Below are 9,901 nucleotides of genomic sequence, written 5' to 3'. Positions count from 1 at the left end.
TCCACCTCCCGCTCGCCCGTCGATGTCCTCGGGAAGCTTCAGCAGCAGAATGTCGGGTGACTTTTGGCCGAAAAGAGGAGTTACTGTTCGGGACATTCCTCCTCGCATGAACCTTTCACGAGATTTTGCGCACTCTTCTTTGTCCCACACTGGTGGTGTCGATTAGAGGGGGGTTTTGACAATGTTACTAGTCCCGATAAGCGTCAGAGGGGCGCGGTACGAATAACATAAAGGGAATGAGACACAAAATGGCAATGCTAGTGGAAGTCACCACAATGGATCCGATGATTTGGATTGGATCGGCATCTGGCGCCGTAAGAAATTCCAATCTGGGCCCCCTAATCCCCGCCCGCCCGAGCCCATAAACCGAAACGCCATCCGCAGCGAAGCGCACAGCAAAACCGGATCGCCCGCCCCGCCTAGGGTTTCTCCATCTCCATCTCCTTTCCCCATCGCTCTCGCTCTCGCTCTAGCCCTAGCAATCCCGCGGCGGCCATGGCGGCCGAAGCGCCACCGCCACCACCGCCCTCGTCCTCCTCCTCCTCGTCGTCCGCGCGGCCGGCGGCTGGGCGGCGGCGTCGCCGGAGACGTACCTCGGGAGCCTCATCAGCCTCACCTCCAAGAGCGAGATCAGGTACGAGGGCGTCCTCTACAACATCAACACCGAGGAGTCCAGCATCGGCCTCCGCAATGGTCAGAATCCATCCCCCCCTCCCCCTTCCCCGCGCGCCCGCTTCCGCACCGTCCTTTGCCCTCCTCAGATGCGCTCGTGTTAGCCCTAGATTTGGTTCCCGCTGCTGCTCCCGACGAGGCAGACCCTAGGTCTTACGCACCCCGCGCGCGCGGCGCCAGTTGAGGAAAAAATTGGACGGTTACCACCTGATAGAATTATTTTGTAGTACGGAGTAGTATTTTTCTTTCCTTTTTTGTTACGATTTGTCAAGTGAACTGCCGCATCCTCTCATATATGCCTACTATGCAATAGCTTTATAACTGAGGTGTTTGCCCTGGTAGCTTACTACTGTCGCTTTCCGTTCCGTGTGGGTCTGCGCTATGTTTTGTGCCTAATCTACACCTGTTCGTTTTCTCGTTTTGTAGTGCGGTCATTTGGAACCGAAGGCCGGAAGAAGGACGGGATACAGATTCCCGCTAGCGACAAGGTTTACGAGTACATACTCTTCCGCGGAAGTGATATCAAGGTACATGGCGCTATGGATAAAGCTCTCTGTGTAATCAGTCTCAAAGTTCTTCCCCTAATTGTTGCTTACAATAATCCAATTGTGTTTCTGTCGATTACATGTAGGTAGAATTGTTCGACCGTGTAGGGCAGTCACGGGTTAATTAGTTTCTTGGTTACATGAAATTGAATCCATGGTCGGTGGTCATGTTGTACTCCACTGCATTGTCCATGCCTTTCATTTATTCTTGTAACACCATGTTATGTTTTGAATTTTGTTGTGGTAGGACTGCATATACGTCACACCTAAGACATATTCGTGATTTTAAGTTTATCAGAAAAACGAACGATATTATGATGGCTAGATTGTGTGAAGGTTTTATCATGGCAATGCATTAATTTAGTTGCCACAGTATGCTTCGAACTTTCCATTTACAGTATCTGCTATGAGCTATCTATTTGAGTCCTCTGTTACTACTACTGTACCTTACCGGAGACGGACAATTGACTTTGCTTCTGCAGGATTTGCAAGTTAAGTCGTCACCACCACAACCACCACCACCACAACCAGCTGCCCTGCACAATGATCCTGCCATAATCCAGGTACTACTATCTGATGTGAATACATTGACTGTACCATATGAGCCGTTCAGCTGACGCAATATTGTTCTGCAGTCACATTATCCTCAGCCAGCATCGACTTCTTCAAGTTTGCCGACTGCTGGTGGTGCAGCTTTACCAGACCTCAGCTCCCAGCCAGCTCAATATGGGTTCCAGAGGCCAAGTTTTCAGAGTAATATTCCTCTGTATCAACCAGGAAATACTCCGTGGGGATCTTCTGTCCCACCTGCTGGAAATGGTGCAGGGCTCTCAGTCCCCCCGATGTACTGGCAGGGATACTATGCACCTCCAGGTAGCCTTCCACAGCATTTGCAGCAACCTCCTTTGCTTCAGCCCACACCTGGATTATCAGCTCCACAGACTTTCCAGTATCCAGGGCTGAATCCCTCTTTACAATCTGGGCCACAGAAACTTTCAGAACTTCAGCCCCCCTTGTTACAACCATCAGTTGCTGGTCAAGGCCCTTCCTCAAGTATCATGCCTGCTACGGCGGCACCTTCTGCTAGCTTATTAGGTCCAGAAGCATCAAAGCCTCTGCCGAACATGGTACCTTTGTTTACTCCTCCGGTGCCATCTCATGTTACCTCCCTTCCTATAGCCAGCCAGCCAATTCCCATGACTGAAACTAATGCGACGGCATCAAAGAACTTAAATTCTGCTGCAAATCCAAGCTCAACACTGTCATATCAAACAGTATCGCAGGCAATTTCTTCCACTGTTGCCTCATCTAGTACAGCTGGATTGGAGATGCCAGCACCTTTGTTGGCATCATCTGGTCAACTATTGCAGAATGCTCCATCCATGCTTTCATCATCTCAGTCCATGCAGACACCTTTACAGATGAGCAGCAACATTGCTAAGCCTGCTGACCCTAAAACACGGGTTGCCGAACCATTGCTACCTGATCCGCCGACACGTGCTCTACCTGAAAACAATGAGCCTATACTACCATTGCCAAAACAGACACCACAAAAGGTATGCCAGCATTTCTATGTCTGTTTTCTGCATGGATTTGCACTCATGCTTTTCTTCAGAGCTATACTACTATAAAATTGAAGTCCTGATGATCTTATTATCATGATAATTTTGCTTGATTTGCCGAAAGGAATTGACAGTGACCCCTCTGCTTGTTATATTCCTTTTCTCCAATATTCTGTTCTGGAACCATAGAACCTACCATTGTTCTTTACTTCATGTGGCTGCACATGTTTAAGCATTAACTTTTGGTAGATAGTAATTTTGTAGATTTTCTTTTCAAATTCAAAACAGTGCTAATTGTTTGAAACTCGAGTCTGTGATATAGAGTGGGGTTTCAGTTATTTTACGAGTATAAACTTGTAAGGTAGTGTAAAACCAGTTAGCGTCATTAGAACTTGCTATGAATATAATTCTAGATCCTGTCCAGTGTTACCTGTGGTAACTACTTGTCCGCTAGACAGTAAGTTATCAAATATGAAATCAAGTTCTGAATTTGGATTACTGCCTGCTTGAAAGCGTTAGCGTCCACTAGACAGTTTAAGTTATCAAATATGAAATCAAGTTCTGAATTTGGATTACTGCCTGCTTCAAAACTTCAACGTCTAGTTAACCACCTGGAAACACTGTTCGCGTTCAACATAAAATATTTCACAGTTTTCTGATTGGTAATATTTATCTGATGTCATCAGCTTGCCATGCCCTTCTCTAGTTATCTTGTTTCTTAAGGCATGGTGATGGATGCTTGCATTTGTTTTGCAGCTATTCTTTCGTCAAACTTGCTTTTAACAGAACGTTTGTAAACTAACCAGACATATTTCCTCGTAACAAATTTTTGGTTTATCTTTATCTTACTGTGCTCATTTTTAGGCTTGTCCTTATTATGTTCTCCCTCACTTTGCTTTCAGTACAATGGAGCTAGTTCACAGAGCCACCACAACTTTAGAGGCCGTGGAAGAGGTAGAGGCAGTAGTGCGGTAAGCCACTTACAATCCAGCATCTCTTCTTGTTTTGTGTTCACATTCTCTACATTGAATATTCATTTTAATCTTAAATGTTGCTACCTGCATTATTGTGCTGTTACAGTTTCCCTTTGTTGTACATTTATTGTTTTCGCCAGAATCACTATTTTTAACAGGCAACATATGTTATCCAAATTGTCTTCTGCACCTTCTTGTTATCCATGCAAAAAATAATTGTACATAACTATCGTCAACGTTTTTATAGTTAAGAGAATATTTATACTATTCACATAAAAAACTTTGGTTTGCTCAATGTACACACTTCTGTTGTCTCAATAAAATTTAATTTTTGAGTTTGTGGTACATATGTTATGTTACCTTTCAGCTTCAGTTAGTTCTGTTAGTATAAAGTTAGGGATCCACATGTTTCCATGTACAATAAAATAGAGATATGAAGGATATGATATACCTGAAACTAGGGGAGAGGAGTTTTAAACTTGAATCAATGAAATTCAAAGCTCTTCCACTATAATGAGGTCTCAATAAATGTAAACATCATTCCTGTTATCTATTTTGTAGAGCTCGACTCTTGTATCATATTTACATGTTCTTGTATGAAACATGGTGAATATGCTGCTACAGAAGAACATTTGGCTAAAGTTACTCATGCTTTCTGGTTTCTTGCATGCAGCTGTCGCAATCACTAACAAAATTTACTGAAGAATTCGATTTCATGGCCATGAATGAGAAGTTCAACAAAGATGAAGTATGGGGTAATCTTGGTAAGAAATCCCAGTCTAGGGATAAAGATGAGCTAGGAGATGATGTATTTAATGAAGACCTGGAGTATGATGAAACAGACAATCCAGAGTTAGATGTTAAGGTTTGATAGTTTCCTTATCCTTTATGCAAAGGTTTGGTCGTTCCTGCAAAAAGTTAACCCATTCCTCATCCTTTATGCAGCCCGTCTACGTCAAGGACGATTTCTTTGATTCCCTTTCTGGTGGAACATTTGGACGCGGAGGGCAAAATGGAAGGCCTAGATTTTCAGAACTGAGGAAAATGGATACAGAGGTACATTAGCCACTCCCTTTCCTGATGTATACTACTTGCCATCTGTACATTCTCAAATAAAAAAACTTGCCATCTGTCCCTGATGCTTATCTTTTGCAGACTTTTGGCGATTTCCCAAGGCATCGCCAGCCCTACCGTGGTGGTGGTCGGGGTTATCGCGGCGGTGGTCGTTCCCGTGGGTCGTACTATGGCGGCAGAGACTATGGAAACATGGGTGGTGGCAGAGACTATGGAAACATGGGAAGGGGTGGCCAGGAAAACTACTATGGTGGAAGAGGAGGTGGCTATGGAAACACGGGGAGGGGTGGTGGTCAGGAGAACTACTACGGTGGCAGAGGAGGCTACGGAAACACGGGGAGGGGTGGTGGCCAGGAGAACTACTACGGTGGCAGAGGAGGCTACGGGAACACGGGGAGGGGTGGTGGCCAGGAAGACTTCTGAGCGCGCCCGCTGTACCCCTGGTGTTGTAGCCTTTACCGCAGTGCATCTCGCTCTTACCGTTCTGCAAATAAACGCTCCTTGGCGTGTGGCCCTCGTCCCAGCAGCAGGGGGACCTGTGGGCTTGTAGTTGATGTGGGTTGGTTCATACACCCCTCTGGTGTTGTGTAAGAGCTGCCGGTGGACAGACGAGCAGCTGTCTGATGCTTTGAGCGTGTACCGCGTGTCTGAGATGTAGTTGTATAGGCCGATCTCGTACCTGGTACCGCAGCGCTGGGCTTTTATCTCACACTCAGTAGCTCCTTTCTTGATTTGCTTACTCTAGCTGTATCTTGTTACCTGTTTTCAGTACTTGACAAAGAGTGCATGTTATTATTGTTGCCAGGATATGGATTCACAGGTCATGTAATACTACATTTGTAAACACAACTGTTACAACTGATGACAAGCTTTTATTTAGTTCCCATTTTAGTTTCCTTTCTGTCCCCAACTTATCAGTGTCTGTTTATGGTGATCGGTTGTGTGGTTCGTTGGTTGGGGATGATGCTGATAGGTTGGGGCAGCGCTTTCATGGGTTTGGTAGCAGTACTTGTAGCAGTCAGGCATGTACCTCTTCTGTCGATCTTTGGCAAGGAAAGCTGTACAATGTACATTGCAGTTGGATTTTGGAAGCAGCCATCTTGGTGGATTTGCATTTGCGTGGTTGGCTTAGAATGAAGGTCTGGGGCTGTTGAGTCGGCAGGTGGCGCATCTCGTCTTGGCTTGACAGAAAGGCGTCAAGCGAAGAAGGAAGTACACGTGCACCTGTCCTGGACCAGACACGGCACGGGAAAGCAACGCATACACAGCTGTAGCCTCCCCTTGGCCTCCCTGCTCATTTTTCGTTGCTTTGATGAGGACAAGGAAATCTCCCATATCTGGTGCTGACAAGAACCCAGCCAAACACCCGTTTGAACAGTCTAGATCCAAAGCAAAGCATCATGGCCGGTTTGTGATCCATACACTTTTGCTGATGACCAGAGTTCTAACCTTGGCTAGCAGCATTTTGTACAGTACAATTTCCCGCGTTTTAAGCACATCCGGTTTCCAGGATCAGGAGGCCGTAGCTGCAGGGGCATGCACGAAGCATGATCCCTGAAGAAGCAGGGGGACGGTGCACACCAGGATCACAGGGTTCGGTTGGTCGGCCGTGATGCAATGCATGGATTCAGCGACATGACACGGCATGTGAGATGGGACACGGCGTCCCCTGTTAAGCTAAGCTAATCCCACAGAGATGTGCCAAGCAGAGGACGACAACACAAGCAGCCGAAACTATCAACTGTGCATCACGGCCCTGCTTGTCTGTAATCATGCATCCACTGACTAATTGAGTTAAAAATCAGTGGGCTTGAGGCAGAATCTCTCCTGAATATCAATGATCTGTTCATCTGAAGACTGAAGGCATATGGGTGGAACCCACATTAATTAGAAAAAAAAGATGATCAGCTCAAGGTCACACCTTAGTCGCTCAACAAGGCCGGCCAGCAAACCGAGATGCTCGTTTGTATTAGAGCATCTCCACCAACAGCTCCCAAATAATCGCTGGCACTGCCGTATAGGGCGCCGGTACAACATCCTCTATTTTTTTTTTTTTTTTTTTTTTGAGAAACACAGTACAAACGCAGGCGCTCACATACACGCGCATACACTCACCCCTATGAACGCACACACGCACACCCTACCCCTATGAGCACCTCCGGAAGACCGAGCCGGCGGATTGGATCTTGAAATTGACGAAGCCACCACAGGCGCCTCGTCGTCGACGGGAACGTCGCTCCCACCGAAAGAATATTCCGCCTTTATGAGACACACGGATGTCAAACACGGGGTTTGAACTGCAGTGAGTTGAGAGTACAACCATCCTCCTAACCACCCAACCTCAGGTTGGTTCTCTCATGCTGTTCCCACATCGGCATCCACAATATGGCGGCCGACTAGCATGTTTTGAGCAGAAATTTGGTATCGGCGCTCCCAATCAAAGCCCTTAACATAGAGATCCTTTATTGGGAGCGCCGGTGATTATAGTAGGACAAACCATATTCTTTGTATTATCATGACACAAACTGCTTGCCAGTATATATATGTGCCGTGCGACTAGCGTTACATAATAATCCACTGCCCGCTATCAGCCCTCCCCGTGAGCATATTTCATAATCGTTTCCACATAATCAACCACCTGCTACACTAGCTGGAACGACACAATTTCGTTGTCATGATCCACGAGATAACGAGGCTCCTCACCTAAAGTAATTGATCTAAACCACTCCCCCAACCTCTAACGCGTGACGATAACGACCCCTATCTCTATTAGCTGAGAATGCAGGCATGGCCTCGAAATGTAAGTTTAGCTGAGAATTTTACATTGCGATCTGCCTCTATTAGAACCAAACAAATTTGTGCTTACGGCCAAGCCGTACGCACGCGTATGCACGTGAGCCGTCGCACGACAAGCAAGTTGAGGCGAGACTGTTCAACTGAGCCGACTATTTTGGACAGTTTCCTTAGCGGTATATAGCATGTTAATTAATACCACTCATGGTAACACAAGCACATGAAGGTAAGCTAAGCTATGCCAAGCTAGAGGCCCCTCACTCCCTCCCTACCTCTGGTCCCAACAGCACCTTCTCCATTCTTGAACTCTTGCTAGGTAGCTACAGCTTCTCACCAATCCTTCCATTCTCGGTTCATCATGCCAACACGCCAGCGAGGTTGATGATGGGTCTGTCTAATTGCCGGGATTAGTCAGCTAGCTTGGGTTCTTGCGTTTGGGGTGACCAGTTGACGATGGAGACGCAGAGGGTGGTGGTGCTGGTGGAGGACGCGCCGGCGTCCCGGGCCGCGCTGCAGTGGGCGGTGCGCAACTTCATCCGCGGCGGCGACTCCATCGCGCTGCTTCACGTGTGCCCGCCCTCGCGGTCCAGGCGGCGGCGTCGTGGCCTCCGGCTCCGCGGCTTCCAGCTCGCGCTCGCGTTCAAGGACCTCTGCAACGGCATCGCAGAGGTAAACCAACGAGCTTCTCTCTGTCGTTGTCGTCCATGATTGATTGTTTTGTGAGCTGAGCTGATGGTGGGGAATGCGCGCGCGTGTACATAGGCGAAGGTGGAGATCGTGGTGCGGGAGGGGGAGCTCGGGGAGACGGTGGCGGCGGCGGTCGGCCAGCTCAAAGCCACAACGCTCGTCCTCGGCATCCACGACAAGAGCTTCATCTACAGGTACTACTAATTCTTGGTCCCAACGATCAACAACCAAGAAATATGTATATGTCTGAATTTTTGTGTTCTTGCGTTGTCCCTCAGCGCGCCGAGCCCGTCCGCCGGAGTGAGCAGCCTGGGGTGCAGGGTCCTCGCCATCCGGGAGAACGCCACGGCGCGGCACGGGTTCATGGAGGCGGAGCTCATCCAGATCGAGACCATCAGATTGCAGTAAGCAGGAGGCAAAAATAACTCTCATGTTGTTCGTGATGCAGTTGACGGCAGGTTTTCTGTTAACATTTCTGAACTTTTACAGCGTTCCGCCGCCGAAGATCCCGTTCCCGATCCTCACGCTGCCGCTGGGCGTGATATGGAGGAGATCGTCGTCAAAGAGGAGGAAATGATACAAGGAAAAAAGAAAGAATAGAAAGAAGAACAGTGTTGATCATAGGATGGATTTTGTCAGAGAGAGCGGCAGATCGAGCCGGCCTGTTCTGGCCATGCTGTTCCTCTGCTGGACTTCATCGATCCCTTGCTTGTTAGCCCTGCCTTTGTACAAACATCTTCTATAGTTTTATCAGAATTTGACTGACACAGCACAGCACATCAAGAGAAGAGAACAAGTGCATGACTTATTATTTCTTTGTCTACAGAAGGTGCATAGTTTTCCACTTACGGCAATACCTGAAAGAAGGTGCGTAGTTCTGGTACGGTAGTTGCTTTCGGCAAAATGGTACTCCCTCCGTTTATAGATCAAACTTACCTGTTCCCCAAATGTCAACCAAAACACTCAAATTCGACATAAATTTCAATTTTCTTTTAAATTTCGTTACATATTACGAAATTGGAAAAAAAACTAAATTTAAGTTAAAACCTAAGGCCATACTCATCGTCGGTCGAGGCACGCGATGGGCCAACCTAGCCGTCGTTCTTCTCCTTGGCCTGCTCCACCCACACCCGCCTCCGCCTGTTGGATCGCCGCCGGTGAGGGCAGACTTCCCTACGTGCATGACCCTTTAGTGTCACCGAGGAACTCCTCATTCTGGGTTATCTGCGTTGCTTCGCGGGTGGCGGCCTCGGCGAGGGTCTGAGCGTTGAGCTCGATGATCATGTGCTGCTCGGCCGCCATGAGGAGGCAACCAGACAACTCTGACGACACTCACCGACGGGAGATCTCGATGATGCGCTCCAAGATGGACACGTGAGTATCCTCAACGGCTCGGCCGACGTTCCTTTGTTGTCGCGTCGTACTGACCGATGCAAGGATCGCCGCCTGTTCTAGGTTCGTTGGCTCCGGCCCGTCGTCCCACTGCTCCATCTCCTCCGTCGCCTCACGCTTCTCCTTTGCCATGTCCTCCTCGTAGTCGTCGTCCGAAGGAGGAAGTGCTCGGGCTCGATATGCGGCACTGGTTCAGCTGACG

General features: G+C 48.0%; 2 protein-coding genes across 2 annotated transcripts; both read left to right on the top strand.

Annotated features, from left to right (window-relative positions):
- Positions 1 to 533: 533 nt before the first annotated feature.
- LOC124664566 (protein decapping 5-like) lies at positions 534 to 5,724 on the top strand (the record flags this gene model as incomplete). Its single annotated transcript, XM_047202052.1, has 8 exons — positions 534 to 693; positions 1,099 to 1,199; positions 1,700 to 1,780; positions 1,853 to 2,773; positions 3,682 to 3,750; positions 4,427 to 4,618; positions 4,699 to 4,809; positions 4,909 to 5,724. Coding segments are annotated over 8 exons (1,977 nt in total), but the record flags the coding sequence as incomplete, so codon positions are not given.
- Positions 5,725 to 7,894: 2,170 nt separating this feature from the next.
- LOC124668310 lies at positions 7,895 to 9,001 on the top strand. The gene is made up of 4 exons (XM_047205477.1): positions 7,895 to 8,289; positions 8,383 to 8,501; positions 8,586 to 8,711; positions 8,797 to 9,001. Exons 1-4 carry the CDS (start codon positions 8,074 to 8,076, stop codon positions 8,882 to 8,884), a joined length of 549 nt encoding a protein of 182 aa, XP_047061433.1. The 5' UTR covers positions 7,895 to 8,073; the 3' UTR covers positions 8,885 to 9,001.
- Positions 9,002 to 9,901: the final 900 nt, after the last annotated feature.

This window comes from Lolium rigidum, chromosome 6 (assembly GCF_022539505.1).
Source record: "Lolium rigidum isolate FL_2022 chromosome 6, APGP_CSIRO_Lrig_0.1, whole genome shotgun sequence".
Classification (NCBI taxonomy): domain Eukaryota; kingdom Viridiplantae; phylum Streptophyta; class Magnoliopsida; order Poales; family Poaceae; genus Lolium; species Lolium rigidum.
This window is presented reverse-complemented; position numbering and strand designations above follow the sequence as displayed.